General features: G+C 40.4%; 1 protein-coding gene across 3 annotated transcripts in view; it reads right to left on the bottom strand.

Moving 5' to 3' along the window:
* The window catches only part of CUL2 (cullin 2), a 42,958-nt gene extending 37,089 nt beyond the window's left edge, over positions 1-5,869 (bottom strand). For 2 of the 3 annotated variants that reach the window (XM_069006480.1, XM_069006482.1), the window contains exons 1-2: positions 5,540-5,648; positions 2,771-2,909 (exon numbers count right to left, since the gene is read on the bottom strand). In XM_069006480.1, coding sequence (XP_068862581.1) covers positions 2,771-2,889 — 119 coding nt within the window. In that variant the 5' untranslated portion in view covers positions 2,890-2,909; positions 5,540-5,648. Of the gene's footprint in view, positions 1-2,770; positions 2,910-5,539; positions 5,649-5,748 lie in introns of those variants that run through there. The other variant, XM_069006481.1, reaches the window with a different exon arrangement.
* Between the last annotated feature and the right edge of the window lie 11,249 nt (positions 5,870-17,118).

Here is a 17,118-nt window from a genome sequence, read left to right as displayed (position 1 = left end):
ACCAAGTCTTAACTTAAAAACCACTCCCATGCCTACTGAACAGTTAACAGCAAAGTCTTGAAAGTGATACAACGTATTCACAATAACCCCTCCAATACAGACATAACTGTCACTCATTTAGCAGACAATGAAATAAGTTCATACACATTTCTTTCTGCAGAGAATCTTAAAAGGAAATCTGAAGGTCAAAGGTGGCTCTGGATGACTCACAGTTTAAATAAAGTGACATATGGTCTTTCAAGTGATCTTTTCCAGAAGATTTTAACTCTTATACCATTGTGGTTCCCAGCTCATTGCCATTCTAGCATTTCAAGTATGAGATAAAAGGTTTTTTTAAAGATAAGCCACGTTTAACAATAAAATTACCCTAAGTTACAAAGGAAACACTATATTCGAGACAAATAAGTTCTGGGGAACTAGTGGGGCAAAAATTAGTTCTAGAGGTGGAATATGCATAGTACAAGCCTGTCATCCCTAAAATACTATTAGCTTCCATACTCCACTGATCTCAGCTGCCTCAAACAGCACAAGAGAAAGCTAACACTTCTTAGAATACACCGCTGCAGACTGAAACCGCAATTCTTTGCTGTATCTTATCCTTTGTTTCCCCATCACTGCGTCAACTATACAGTACAAAGATCAAGTGACACTATAATCAATGAAATAACCTGAGTTTTATTAAAACAGTGCAAATAATTTGCCACCTTTCCATTGTGCTGATTAATCAATAAGAAAAATAGAGTTAATACAACATTTCTTTTAAAGTCCTTGTATATGTTTAGAAACATTACTCAAATTAAATTTAAGACAGAATAAAAAGTTAACAAAGAAGAAGACGTATTTTTAAATGCCAAATATTTTTTAAAAATATTATTAACATTTTAGTCTTCTTTCTATATAAAATCTGGAAAAAGTTTTCATTCCAGCTGTACAGAACTACCAGTTCCACCAAGTTATTGAATACCCATTGAGCAGTTTGTGTTAAAAACCTGTTTGGTTACAAGAAGCAGAAGTACTAAACAACCAACATTCAAGCTGGAAGTTTCAAGTCACACAAACTCCTTGGGCCATTCAGCCACAGATAATAAGCCAAAAGGCTCATGCCTGTGCCAAATCAGGCACTAATAGTGCCACTTTCCAAGGAACATAATTAAGAGATGATAGTAAGTTAGGTCTTAAGAACTACATGTCAAATGATTATTCCAAGACTGCTTCCTGAATCTGCTATTCATAAGCAATCCTTTTCTGATGTTCAATCAACTGGAGTAAATCCCAAAAGAGGATCAACAGCAGACTTGTGTGCAAGGTCTCCACATAAGAAGTTCTAAGTGAAACAGTGTGACAAGAGGAATCAAAACAATATCTCATGCAACAATTATTATCTTAATTTAAATCTATTTTAGATGCCCTTGTTTAAATGTTTAGAGTTTTAAGATACAGAATTTAACCACTTGTTAAAGACTGAATTATGTAATCCTCAAAAACTGCTTAGAAAAAATGACTGCAGCACAACTTCTCAGCAAGTAAGTGCCCACTTCATTAATTCAAAATATTTGGAAATTCTGAAGTTACTTGAACTTGACTTCAGTACAAGTTGGCAAGTCATGCCCCCAGAAATAAATTACAAAATTTTAAAATGAAAGAGTTCTTAAAGATTATTACACCACAAAAAGGCTCCACAAGAACTATGAGCTATGTACATACACACATGCACACACTCAAAACACAGGCACTTGGGAAAGCAATTCTGAGAAATGGTAACATGTTAGAACAAGATGAGACTTCAGAGTCAAGCTCCTGCACGCAGGATAAGCTTGTGTTGAAAAAAACCTACGTACAAAGATCTTCTCAGGTGCTTCTTTTTTCACCCACAAGAATTAACAAATCAATAAATAAGCCTGAACGATTCTTCCCCCTCATAAATAAACCAAACTGTAACCAATTCCTGCAGAACAGGTGCAAAGCCTTGTAAAAGTCTCCAATTATTCACCATAGCTAATGAACACATAGACACAGGGCACAGTATAATTGGTTAGAACAGTTATACTTCTTTTAAAAGAAGTTCACTGAAATGTAAATCTTGTAAAATATTACAAGTTCATTTTACATGTAAAACACAAACCTTTTCACTACAACAATGTATGTACAGCTGTGACTTGAAAAGCAAGACCATATGAATGCAGAAATAGTAGTTATTTTTAAACATAGTTTAACTGTCAGGAGTAATGAGGCAATAACAGTGGAGGAAAATAAAGAAGGCTTTTTAATAAACCCTTGCTGTAGAAATGCCTAGTATGGTAGTTATCAGTACAGTTAGAAATGCAAAGAAGAGGGAGACATTTTTATGCAGAACAACTTCATCATCCTCCACATCCCAAATTTAAAGCCGTGCATTCTCTGTCCCGGGTATTTCCCCTGCTACACACACACATTTAACACACTAGAAAACCTCATTGTCAGAACAGGGGACACTCAATGGACACTCTTACAATACCTGTAAGATAAGCTTTAGCATAAGCTAAGTATTACAGCTATCAAAAGTGACTAAAACTGAGAACAGTTTACTTTTTATCAGCATGGTGATTTTCACATAGAATACTTCCCAAATATGCAGAATTTCCCATCCCTTTCAACTTATCCACAGTCTTAATAACAGGTACAGGCTAACAACAAGCTACTCAAGATCACTGAAACTGTTATGTAACACAGGTTTACTCTGTGTTAAACACATCACACAAACACATTGTCGGATTTTTCACTTAAAGGATACGAGAAGCGATCATTCCACGTTGCTCTTTCAACATAATCCAACATAACAACAGCCTTAATTGTTGTTAGAAGCTTGTTCCATGTTTCATCAAAGTCAACTACTCGTGGTTTCAAGGACATTGTGGGGCTTTAGTGTTAATCTGTAGAAGAATTAAACATGTCAGACAACATTGCACAATCATTAAAAAATATACATTTCCTTCAAATTTTTCAATTTAATCTTTGTACACTGTCACACCACTATGACAGAGCAACACAAAGAACATCCACCCCCACCAAAATAAAGCTCACAATCCCTCATTTTTAATGCTATGGAATGGAACATTAATGTTGCATGAGAAGCTTACAACTTAACATCTATTAATCTAACACCATCAGGCTTTGTGAAGTTCATTATCTCACCAAGCGGTTCATTTAACCATGTCATATAAAAAAAACAACTTTCCTGTATATTTTGATTTGTTAACATTTATTCAAAGACTGTTTCAACTATATCTAAGAAAATTTGGGTTAAGAACACAATAAACTATTACCAGAGTATCTGAAATTCCTACTGTCAGTTTGTAGCCTATGCTCACCTCAGGCTTTCATGAGACATTTTTGGTGTTACATTTGAAAAGCCACAAAACCTGAAAGCTTTGATCAGATTGTGAAAAAGAGAACACAGAGCAATATGCAGAGCTTGTGCAGCTTACTGCACTATGCAATAGGACAAATAGTGAAATCTTTCATGTAAGACATGACTTGAAAATACAGAAGCTGTGTTAGTAATTTCATACCAAAAATACCAGAAGAGATGTATTGCAGAAAAAAACACTCAACATTAAATTATCTGAATAAAAGTAGGGGAAAGGTAAGCTGATTTAAAAAAAGAGACAACTGTGAAGGCCTCTTCTTTGTTTCAACTAGTCTCTGTCCTAGGCACCTAATCTAGAAAGGACCTGATGTGTGACATTCCACGCACAAAGCAAGTCTAGTTCCTGCTCAGAAACATGACATTGTAAGACTACAATAAAAAGTGGAAAGAATACTTCGATTTCCATTTCAAATAGATGGACAAGTGATTCTTGTCTTTCTAAATTTTCAAGGTCATAAGGGAAAGCAGAATGTTAGTGAAAGACTTTGAGCACAAGAGGCAGACCTCTGTAAGGGAAAGAATCAAATGTCCTGCTAAAAAACTATTAACCACCCAGCTTACTACCTTAACCACTACTGGCTCTTACAGGATGTATTACTTCTCAGTTTATGAAGAAAGCAATCAGATGCAACTTTTAGCATGCATGCATGCAACCTGCCCCCCTGACTAACTAACCAAACTCCTCAATTGCTGTAAATGTTGTCATATTTGTAACATGGTTATTAATTCAGTCCATATATGTTGGCAGAAGCTTACACAAAAAAATCAGCAAGAAGCGACAAAACAAAGATCCATCAAAGAAAATTTAGTTGAAAACCACACTGAAGTACGTTTCACAGAAACATGCACCTCAGCAGAGGCAGACAACAGCTCACTTCCAGGAGGGGAAGCGGTAATCTTCAAAAAGCTCTAATACCCTCTTCTGGAAAACATGAGAGCATTTCTAGCTGACCCCAAGAAAAAATAATCATGGTCCACAAAAGACATTAAGAATCATAATAAGTGCTTGTGGTAATGAAGCTGTACTTGTGCTATATTATAGGTCCGCTGTCTTGGGAACATGCTGTACATCCAAGGTAAAAGAGCCCTTTCTTCAAAGGCAAGCAAAACCAAGGGAAAGAAGGGAGGGTGAAGAAAAAGTCCTCCCCACAGTATATCCCGCTCTCATGAATCACTAACACTGTGATCAGGATGATTAAAAGCTAATAATATGTAAAGCATCCATATGGTCATTTAAGTATTCTGGAGTTAAGGAGTTTAACGTAACTGTTATTTGGCATTCTCTTTCATGTTTTACAGACATTTTAACAAATATGGTGTAACTTTTACTGTAAGACACTGGGCTTTTTGGGGTATGTTGTGCTCCAGCGTCAGCAATGCACAAGCTCACCAACTTCAATTATTAAACGTCTTGTATTGATCACGGTAAGAACTATAGCAGGGCAGAATATCTACCCTAGGGTTTAGACTATTCAGGGGGTGGGAAGGCCATACCTGTTTGATAAGCCCTAAAGTACACAGATGTTATTGAAATATATTTACACAGCAGGATAATGAAAGGATGCCGCTTCTATCGCCTCATTCTTTAAAACATACCGCTGTCATACTGCATATATTTGTTCACACAAATAAACATAGCATTCTGTCCAGCATCAAAGAACTCCCCAAATTTCCAACCTATTTAACCATCTCGATAAGCAGCATTACAAGCCCGTGGTGGGTGCACAGCCACGGGCAGGAGCACTCGCGTCAAACAGGTGACCAGCGCTGCCCGCCCCCGCCCCGTGCCCTGCTCCCCACCTTCTCCCTCCACCAAAACAAAAGCGAAACTGGCTTAGGGCTCAGCCAGCCGATAATGAGCGGCCCCGCCGGAGAGGCCGCACCGCGCCCTCCCCGCGGGGCAAGGGTAGGAGCCGGGGCAGTACGCGGCGAGCGGGCGCTGCCGCACTGACACCGCCGGGGGACGGGGGCCCAGGGCGCGGGCAGCGGCGGGGCCGGGGTCGGACGGGAGGCAGGGCCCGATCGCCCCCGCGCACACCCGGCGGGGTCGGGACCGCCACCTCCCCCCCGAGCGCGGCGCTCCCTCCTCTCAGCGCGGCGGCCGGGCCGCGCCGGGCCGGGCGAGGGCGTTACCTGGCGGCCCGGGGCCCGAGTCAGCGACCCCCGCCCGGCCTCCCTCGCTCCTGCCCTCGGCCGCGGTCGCTGCCCCGCTCCGTCCTCACAGCGCTGCCATTACCCAAAGCCGCTCGCGCCCCGCCCCTCCGCCGGCGCCGCCACTGCCGGGGCCGGGTCGCGGCCCCGTGGCCCCGCTCGCTGCAGCTGCCGCCGCGCGGCCGCCTCACCCGCGGCGCCGCCGCCCCCGTGCTCTGCCCGCCGGGCTCCGTCCGCCGGCCGCAGGATGGGCTGGAGCCGACGGGTCCCGGCGCTCCGTCACTTTCCGATCGCACCCACCCCCGCCGGAGCAGCGGGCTTTGGTACAGTCCGCAATGTACGGCGAGCGCGGGCGGCCGCACTTCCCAGCGGCGGGGCGGTCCCCGCGCACGCGCCACTCCACCTCTATGGCGGGACCCCTCCCGCCCCGCGCGTTCCCGACATGGAGTCCCGGCGGGCGGGCGGGAGGTGGCGGGACGGTCGCTGGAACGGGCCTGTCTTCCGGGCGCGGCGTTCCCGGGGTTCGTGTCAGGAGGTCGCCTTTACCTCAGAGGGTGGAAATGTCCCCGTCCCGCCGCCGGCCCCCAGCAGGGAATTGCCCCAGCTTCCAGCACCCTGCTCCGTGCGGAACTCCCGGGCAGTGCCCCGGCCCCGGCGGAGCGCCCGCCGTCCCCTTGGGGCCCTTGGCGGAAAGGCGCAACACAAAGTTGTTAAGTGGCAGTAACAAAGTAGAGTCGCTGTGGAGACGAAGTAGCCGAGCGTGCTCATATGCCCCGGGCTCACGTGCGCGCTGTGGGAGCCCTTGGGCTTCGCATCGTCCTGCAGACACCCAGTCTGCTGCTCAGAGCGCTCGCAACTGAAGAGAAAAAAAGCTTTTAAAAAGGGATTCATTTAGAGCATATAGTGCAGCTCTCCGTAGGAGAGTCTTCTGGAGTAGGAGTCTTCTGGAAAACAGACATTTATTTCTGAAAATTCTCTATTGTTCAAATTACTCAAAACTCATGTCAAAGTAATTGCTTTCCCTGTTTCCAAATCAAGCCCTTGCCCATTTCATTTCCAGTGCTTGCAAATTTATCATTAAGCCTTAATGCTTTCCTTTGTGTTCTCTTTTAAAATTTTTTTATTAGCTCATTCTAGACATTTTAAACACCATTTCGGTTTTCTCTATTTTCACCCCAAACCCCTTTATTTTTTTATTCTGCTGGTTTAAAGCTCTTCTGTTTGCTCGAGGGGGGGGTAGGTTGTAACTTTAAGCTTTTGGTTGCTTGTTATTTTTTGCAAGTGTTGGACTGTATCTGTGGCACTTTCTCCTTTTTGTAGGACTGAAGGCCCTTTTTTAGTGGTAGCATTACCCACAAGCTTGTGACTTAAACTCTTAGAAATTAAAATATATGTTGGTACAATTTAATTATGCTATTTAACCATGCTGTGTGAATGTATTAATTGTACAAGATCAGATATCATGAGTTAGATGGCCATTAATGAAAAACATCCTTATCTATACAGTACCCAAACATTACAGAGGACATATTTTCTAAATTTCTCTTATACGAGGAAGTTTAGTCCTCAGTTAACTCTTGTAAGATGGAAACATAGATAAAGGGAGGTATTTTCAAAACGAAAAATTTATGGTGTTCAGCATGGGAGAATCATGTATTAATTTTCTGAAACTATGAATATTCACAATTAGCACAGACTTTAATTAGGTACCAAATCCTCAACTATTCTGCACACTCTGTTCTAGAAGGCTGCAGTTGAGAAAGCACAATTAGGGAGTCACAATTAAGAGGAAGAACATGAACATTTGTTACTTCTTTTATGGTAAGGTATTTAAAATTTTTTCTTGGATTTAAATGTATTTAGGAAATAACAATTCCTACCTAAGTCACAAAACTTTAAAATCTGGATATCCTTTTCATAAAGTGTCTTTGTCAACAGTGGCCAGAGAATTACCACCTGAAAATACAGAACAGGGTATTGCAGCAGTCTGAGATGAGCAAGTTGTGAGCATTATTGTATGTGTTGCTAAGGTCATCTCGCCACTCCCCCAGTGCTGCCTGCATTTCCAAAAGAACAAAGGTTTTCATACAGTCTATTAAGAAATAATTATAATGAATCTGCCAAGAGCAAGACTAAAACCTGTGTGTATGCACCAATGCTTTATGTGAGTGGATACATGATTTATGCATCAGTGAGGTCAGGTCAGTGTTAGCTCTGTGGTGGGGCTGCTCCTACCTGCTGAAGCCCAGCTGTCGATCACTGAATTACCATGCTGTGCTGTGCAGACATGCCCAAGACAGCCAGCGAAGAAAGTTGCCATTTGGCAAAGTGTGACCAATAAATGGTGTCCTCAGCTACCTCAGTCATGTTTTGATGCATTCCTTGATGAGAACAGATGTGCAGACATACTTTAAATCCTGCTTGACCAAGGCTTAGTGTTGTCTTTCAGCAGCTGTACATAGCAGAGACACAGATGGGGGACAGATGGAAATTCTGGAAGTTTTTGTAGGATGGTCCTATGGAGAAGTCAACTTCTTCCCAACAAATTCTTATCAGTTCTATATATATTGTTGATTACAGCAGGGAGTGACACAGGTTATTTTCTACTACATACTTATGCCACCTTAAAACGTTGCCACCACATACACAAATTTATGTTTCTTTGGTTACATCTGCTACCAAGTCTGCTCACTGCCCTCACCACCATTGCAGTATTTCCTGAGTTCTGCCTGTTGTTTTTTTGCATTTTTTTTCTCTCATCTGATACTTCTGTTTCTCTGTCTGTTTGCATTAACTTCTTTTCTTTTCTCTTATGTAATTAATTCTTTTGGAAGGAGCTGCCTATTTTGTTTATGTTTATGCTACGTCTAGCAGTATATTATTCTGGTACAGAACTAGGAATTCCACAGCCCTACGATAATACAAACACTATATGAAATGTGCCACTATACCACCTACCACTTTATCTGAAAGCTGTTTTAAACTGCAATCTGAACTGACAGTGAACAGTCCACACTCCCCATCACCACCATTTAATTTACAAATGCCTTCTATGTTACTATCTGCTCTTCTTGCCTTTGATTTAAAACCCTATTTTTAGAGTAACATATTCCTTAGCCTTTCTCATGTAGAAAATGAGAATATTGACTGGATTATTTATGTTACATTCATGTTATATTCAATTTTTACTAGAGGAGTTAGTCGGCATTATTGATGCAGATAATATTAATTTCTTTTTAAATAATGTTTTTCTTCTGAAAACAAGAAAAATAAAAGCAGGAGTGGACCTTTATTTCACTATAGATATTTTTAATATAGACTTTTATTGTGGGTATTTGTTTTCTGTGTGGTAATGTGCAAAATATATGTAGAAGCTGAAAAAATCTTTTGTGATTATAAAAATACACAGCAATAAAATATTATTCTTGTAGCTTTCTCTTTTTTTAAGTTTATGAAGAATTTTAAATGTGTGTCTAATCTGCTTAAACCCCCTTAATTTTCAGTAAGAAGCGGACGCTCATTGCACTCCTGGCCACAAGATGGCAGCACTGAATAGATTAAAAAATAGCAGTTCAACAGTTTAAACTTGCACAACCTACAATAAAACTAACAAAACCCACATGTTTTTGTCCATGAAATAGGAAAATAAACAAAAGTTGAGCTCTCCCAGACAACATTTATTAGTTAGTCATCAAGTGCTTACTTCAACTACCAGGTTTATTCTATCCTTCCCCAGGATCTGAGATTACTTGGAAAAAAATTTGCAAATGTCATTTCTTTCCATCTGCTATTAAAAAGGGGCACCCATTTATTTTCATGCCATTGTAGCTAAGAACTTAAACTATCTGTCTGAGCAAATCTAGTTAGTTTTTCTTTCTTATCTGTTTTTCCAAAAAAAAACCTGCTAAAAATATTCTGCAACATTATTGACAAGCAAAATTGTGTATTTAGAACTTGTATTTAAAGATCAATGAGCTGGCAAGACTTTACGATGCAGTAACTGAGCCCAAATTATTCTACTTACAGGAATTTTCAGATATTAAATAGCTTTATATATGAGGTATCAAAAGAGTAAAAGGTTTTGGAGCTTTTGTGTTCAGTTACAAGGTTGTAAATCCTTCCTGTTCAGTAAGTGCATCAGATGCCAACAGCACAGGTACTTACTGTGGGCTGGCTGAATCAGATATAATAATTTACTGACAAACAAGCAACCTGGCATATAAGACATTTCAGTGTTCCTATTTATCATATTGCTCATCTAAGCACTTGGAAAAAGAATGCAAAAAACTTCTAAAGAAGCTATTAGGTGACTTTATTTTCTGAATTGTTAAAAATGAAGGAGTCCTGGCTGAGTCATCATCCGGTGGCCTTTGACTTAACTACTGGGATTTTGCTTTCTGTTTAATTTGAATATGAAACTACCCCTGAAATTTACTCTAGTAAATAAGCAATTGTTTGTAGTTTTCATGATTTAGCTTATATGCATAAAATCCCAAAGCTACAGAGCTGAGGACATAGAACTGTTCAAACATTGTCACTTATCCCTGCTGGTAGAAACGAGAGAGAGAGAGGGAGAGAGCCATGAGAGCATGCTGCACGCAATGGGAGGGAAGCCGCAGTTCCAAGAAAGTTCTGTTACCTCTACTGGGTCATGAGCCAGAAATATATTTGTTTTTAGTACCAGCAGTGAACCAAACAATATTATTCTAAATGTCTCTCCTTCCCCATTGATTCAGAAACTATGCAGTTTCTTCAGAAAGTGATTCAAGCCCTTTTTTTTAGCAGTGTCTTTTTATAAAACGCTCACCGATCATGTGCACCATAGTAAATGTAATTTTTTAAAAATCATAGTGAAATAATCCTTTCATGGAGATACTGCAACACAGTGAAAAGATACTGCTCAATACCTCGAGTCCTGTGTCCAGTTCTGGGCCTGTCACTTCAAGAAAGACATTGAGGTGCTGGAGTGTGTCTGGAGAAGAGGAATGAAGCTGGTGAAGTGTATAGAAAATAAGTCACATGAGGATGCAGCTGAGGGAGCTGGGGGTGTTTAGCCTGGAGGAGTGGCAGGGGAGACCTTACTGCTCTCTACAATTCCTTGAAAGGAGGTTGTAGCCAGGTGGAAGTCAGCCTCTTCTCCAAGGCAACCAGAGACAGGATGAGAGGAAGTGGCCTCAAGCTGCAATTGGAGATGTTCAGGTCAGACATCCGGAAGAATTTCTTCACTCAAATGGTTGTCAGCCATTGGAGTGGGCTGCCCAGGGAGGTGGTGGAGTCACCATCCCTGGAGGTGTTAAAGAAACAACTGCATGTGGCACTTAGTGCTGTGGTTTATTTCACAAGGTGGTGTTCAGCCAAACGTTGGACTCAACTACCTCGGAGGTCTTTTCCAATGCAAATGATTCTGTAACTATGATTTTATGAGCAGCTACAGTGAGAGGAAGGCAGCTGCTGCTTTTTGTTTGCTAGGCACAATGTTTTGGAGAAAATAGTCAAGTAAATCTTCAGTGGTTCTCCCACTGTACTAAAAATGTAAACCTCAGCATACAGCTCTACAACATCTGTGTGTGCAGTATGTAAAAATATACACACAAATGGAAGAAAAACACTTGAACTTGGTGACTGCACAACTCCTAGTGATGATGACTCTTAGGCACCACAACTTAGTTTCAAGACAAGGTTGAATTTGCAGAGCTGTTGTTTCCAGAAAAAAAAAAAGAAAAAGGGAAAAAGAGCAAGTAGTATATGTCTTCACTAAAATATGATAAATAGGAAATGTCTAGAGCCTATTTCTAAAATGTCATTTTCCAAATTAAACTAGACATCATTCCACTGGCAGTTTCCTTGGGTTTTCTTGAGAAATTATTTCATAAAAATATATACGTCTCTCAAATAATCCAGTAAAACACATTTTTCATACTTAATGGAGATGGAAACCTCCTGTAATGTGCAAAAGTGCTGGACATATACAATGAGAAAAAACAGCTCATAAATAAACCAACTGCCAAATAGCATTATAAAGGAGATAAATTAGTTGAGCTACGATTGATGAAATATATATCCTTTTCAGAAAAAATATGTTGCTTTAGCCATTTATCTGTATCACTGGTAGATTAAGAACTAACAATTCTTGACACGAAAGAAATACAGAAGCTCTCTCACATAAACACACTGCAACTAGCCTGATAATCTGTTATACAGAATACTCTTCCATTTAGTTATTTTTCACTTGTACCTCTTCCTTCTCTTTATAGCTCCCAGACACCTTTACCTTGCTCCATTTATTCAGCAGCTTTTGCTTCTCATTTTATATTCTGCATTCTTGCTCTTCACTGTCATTTACAACCATTTACCACCAACAAAAAAATCTGCTCCCTGATCAAAAACAACCTACAGTTGCTAGAAAATCTAGTCCACAACCATTCTGTTAACCAAATGCAAATTCTTCTTAGTATTTTTTTTTATTTTCATTGAATATTTTTTAATAAATATGAACTCTTTGTATGTGTTTGTCTTTTACTGCATTATCCAAATGTTTGATGTCAGTCACCTTTGTGTGAGGTAGTTCCTCAATGTCCTATTAGTGCTGGCCACTTCCCTGCACTGGCTCACCGTGCCTTACAGGATACATCTTTTTCAAGGCATGATGTATGCCAAAAGTTTGCATATTTCTGTGGCACAGTGTATTCATATTAAACTACAAACTGTTTTCTGTGTGCTTCTTTTAACACAGCCTGTTCAGAAGACTTTTAATACTAAAGTTTTATGTATTCAAATTTTAAATACAATTCAAGCAGCAGTTTGGAAAGCTAATATTCATGCTATAAGTACAAAATAATGCTTCATACATACCTTGTATTTTTCACCTAAAAAGTTCAAAGACCTCTACAAACAGCAATAAATTGTAAATGGTTACGAATACTGTGAGATACATGTTATATTCATGTTACAAGAAAAGTGTTATATAAGGAAAGTTCATTATTCAGGAGAGGAAAGGAGAAAATTTCAAGTAGTAGATCTAAGTTACCATTTTTTTTCTGCTGCAACAGAAATATCATTATGCATCTATCAGTCAATCCTTTTAACATTACAGTGTTCCCTAGTTAGAATATTATTTTCCCATTATAATAATTTCTCTCACAAAATGAATATGCAACAAGTGAGTATGCAGCAATCTATAGAATGTCAAATTATTTGTCAGACTATGGGTTTCTCCACTGTTTTGTTTGTTCTTGCTCCAGTGTGTGGGGAGACAACAGCACTGGAGACCTGACCTAGGACTGGTATATGAGGAAACAGAGAGTTTGGATCCTGTCCATTCTCCTTCTCACTACTTACAAACACCATACCAGGTATCTAACTACACTTTCACAAATCATTTTAGCCATTTGTGCTGTTGTTCAAGCAGTGATTAATAAAGTGATCACAGTTTAGCTGCTGGTGTACTCTGATTTGCTTTGCTATGTTTTGGTGCATCAGTAAGTACCTCCTCTCAAACTGCAGGACATGCCAGACAGTAGCATAGCACTATATCACTTGTGATACCTGTTTTGTATTTACAAACTTTAATTTCTTATTACAAACCTGAAAAAAGTAAAAAAAAAAAAAAAAAAAGAAAGAAAACAAACAAAGACAAACCACATTAAAATGTTGTATTTCATCTTTGGGGTGTAAAATATTGTAACATTACTGCAAGTTATTATTCAAAATCAAATCATTACAAACCCAAGAAAATCACAGTAATGATATTTTTTTAAAATGGACCTAGAATAGTACTTGATACCCCTTTCACCAATAATAATGTCCAACCCTTCCAAATAAAGAAATTCTGTTGTTTATGTGACACAAGGTAGAGTAGAGCTAGCTGAGGTACTGCAAAGCCTCACAGCTGTTAGGCCAGGCTTCTCACTAAGCCAGACCTGGGACTCCTCAAGGCTATTCTTTCCTGTGCTTCTGGCTTACGCAACCCACAAAAGTCAAGGTGGTACCTTAGCACAGCACTAATTTAGGCAGTATCAATTTTCAGAGGTTCCAGTGATGGGCAGTTGAAAACAGTAAGAATAAAAGGATCATCAATTTGTTCTCATACTACTCATACCGTTACTCAGTCTTATTTCCAACTTAATATAGTTTAAGGAAGGAAACATTACTAAATATTTCTAATTCTACAGATGTGTAACTTAAAAAAAAACTATATACATTTGATTTACAAAGCTTTTACCTTTTACAATATTGTTCAATGTTTGCCTTTCTAAGGGGGTGCCATTTCTGTTTCTATTTGTGAGCCAATGGAAATCCATATTTTTCTTGCATTGCTAGGAGTTAATAAAAGGAAATAATAGGTAAGATTAATTATTAGTCTTATATTTTATACTCATTGAAGTGTTCTTCTTGCCTAATCTCTGTTTCAGACTGATCAGGATTCTGTTGCAGAATGTGGATATTGGCTACTTCTGACTTTCATCACATTTACAAAATAAATTGCGAAAACAGTGGCTGTGTGTTGACTGCACTTTCCTGTGACCACTCTGCAAGTTCTGCTCTTGTCCCTCTGTTTCCTTGTAGGTAATGAAAGAGTAGAGGTAGGGTTATTCACTGATCAGTTAAAACTGGAGTGGTCCACGAGGAGACCTGTGGTGGAATTATGAATCATTAAGTATCAGTATTATACCAAATAGGATGCCAGTCTATTTTTCTGTGTTTTACCTGTATTATCTTCAAATGTCTGGATTCTAATTAAAGGGAAATTGACAACTAAGCTAGGTAGCATATCCCTCTTGCTGTCATTGTTTATGCCATGACAATCCATGAACATTTTTACAAGAAAACTAAACAGGCATTTCATAAGATTAGATGATTAAATGCACCAAATTCTTTCAATCCCCTTAAAAAATCTATTTTAAAGATATCTATGAGACCCATATGTAGAATCAGTTGTCTGAAAATTACATATATAGCATTCCTACTGATGTATTGTGCATTGGGGAAATATCTACGTTCTCTGCAAAGAGCACCATGTTTCTTTTGGTGCCAAATGAAGTTGCTCCAACTCCCTGCTCATCTATTACCCCCCCTTGGTTAAGGGGGTACTTCTCTCTGTGTGATGGTGCCATGGATCAGACTTAAGAATTGATCCAGGTTGAAAGAAACTTACTGGCTTTGCCCACACGAAAAAAAAAAGGGGGGGGGGGCAATTAAAAAGTAATTGCTGCTGAATCATTGATACTTCCTTAAATCTGCAGGACATACCATCATAATCATTCTGGGTTAGAGAGAAAAGATGACTCAGGCAGCCATTCTGACGGCAGCAAAGAGCTGGGATTTCAAGTTTATGTTCTTATATAAATTATGAAAATCATGATGAATCCTGACCTGTGTGGCCTTCTTATGCATTGCTTTTGGTCTCAGCATTTGAAATTAAATGGGTTCATATCAGGCATTGGTCCCAGTTCAACGAGAACTGGTTTTCAGTTGAAGTGAGCACTTCTGCGGCAAAGGTCAGTCGGGCCTCAGGTAACAAACACGGTACCTCAGTCCTGCTACGGTAAGAACACAACACTTGCTCTTCTTTCCCTTCCTCTTCCAGCCCACCAACTTCAGCGAGCTGCATCAAGAGCTGAATCTGGTTAGTCATCTTTATATCACCAGGGTCTAAATCCCTCTGGCAGTTCATTCAAGTGGTATAAATACTAATAAATTCTTAGTTAAACATTTCAAAGCTGTTTATGACTTACTTGAAAACTAATAGAAAGTAACTGCTTGTCCAAATCCAGGCACCAAGAGTTCATGGAAATTCTCAGTTTGTTTATAGGTAACTCACTCCAGTGGTTTCCATTATTTAACACACTCATTTGAAATGTCATCCTGTTTGTAATAAGACTTCTACCTTCAAAAATATTTTTGAGGTGCTGCTAGTATCCTCACAACTATTTTTGGCTTTTTGAGTATACTAGGCAAAGCTGGAATTTCTTCCAAAGGTTTCAGCAGAGTAGTTTAACACTTGCCTGTTCATTTGATTATCTTACTATTCTAACAAACATTTTTAATTGACAAGAGATTTTCTAGTAAAACATACCTTTTAATGAATGAGCATAACAATAGTGTACCTAATGGGCGAGCTTTTAAACCAGAAGTGAATTAATTATGGGAAGAGAAACTCCTATTTAAAACCAAGAACAGACACATAATATATAGACAACAAAGGGAGGGAAACAGAACTCAAAACAGGAAGGGGGTGTTAAATATTTCAACAAAGGAAATGTAGGATTAAAACTGAAAACTTGCACAAGCAATAGTGATAATTGAAGATTCTGTATTTTTTTCACTAGATTGCAATTTTGATAGCTGTTAAATAACTCCTGTGAAGCAAATTAAAGAACTAAATCCTTAAAGGCAAAACCTTTGCAAATAAATATGATTCATCTCTTATGAAGTCAGAGATAAGAGTTGTTTTTTTTAAAACACAGGAAATCAATACGCAGGTTCTCTTCATGCCATGAATAAGACTGAGTGTTTGACCTGTATGGACCTATCGCCAATCCTGACACACACATCCTCCAATTCTTCAATGACAATGAGTTATGTGAAATTAACTTAGGTTTTTCATGTTTATTTAGCACACCGAGTAGTTTCTCACAGTAAAAAAATAACGAACCCAAAACGTAAAAATGGGTAAAAGCATTACGTAACTTCAGAATATATGTGCAGTGATATATAGACATCTAATTTAAAATATACTTTAGTATCACCTCTTCTTACACGGCCTTGTAAAATACTGAGCAGCAATAAGACATATGAGATTCAAACACCACTAGTAACAAAGTTTATGGCTTATGCATTTATTGCACCCCAATATTATTAACCCTGAGACGACGGGCCCTGTGCTCCCAGCAAAGGACGTGCTCACACCTGCAGCACAAGCCCAACATGACTCAGGGTATTTGGACGTAATACCGTGACAGCGAGCGGGGAAACACGCACGTCGCTCCCGCTTGTTGCCTCTTGGCAATTTCTGATTTATTCAGTCAAATAAATGTAAAATACGATGTCATACCAGGAATGACTGATGTAAGGGACGTGCTTTCACTAAGCAGAATTACAAAACAACCTGCGGGCAGCACCTCGGCGGGGCGGCCTCTGGGCAGGTTTCCGTGTCCGTGAGGGCTCCGGCACCGCCATGGGGACAACCGAGCGCTGAGCTGCGTCCCTTGCCTAGGTCAGCGAGAGGACAGCCCGAACTGAACCCGGCGCGGGGGGGGGGGGGCCCAACCACCCTTATCGGCGGGGCCCGGCCGGCACAGCGAGCTGCCAGCACCGCCCCGCTATCGCACGCCCGGAGCGCGGCCCACGGAGCGCGGCGGCCCCGCGGCTGCCCCGGCTGTTACCGGCCGCCCCCGCCCCCGGCAGCGCGGGGCCGCCCCGCCCGCACCGCGGCGCGTCCCGCCCCGGCCAATGGGCGGCGCCGGCGGCGGCCCCGCGGCGGCGGTTGGTCAGCGCCGCGGCCGTTGCGCCCCGTGGCCGCCCGGCACCGCCGCCCGCGCGCGGCTCCGCCTCCCGCCGCG

Source organism: Aphelocoma coerulescens, chromosome 2 (assembly GCF_041296385.1).
Source record: "Aphelocoma coerulescens isolate FSJ_1873_10779 chromosome 2, UR_Acoe_1.0, whole genome shotgun sequence".
In the NCBI taxonomy this organism is placed as follows: domain Eukaryota; kingdom Metazoa; phylum Chordata; class Aves; order Passeriformes; family Corvidae; genus Aphelocoma; species Aphelocoma coerulescens.
This window is presented reverse-complemented; position numbering and strand designations above follow the sequence as displayed.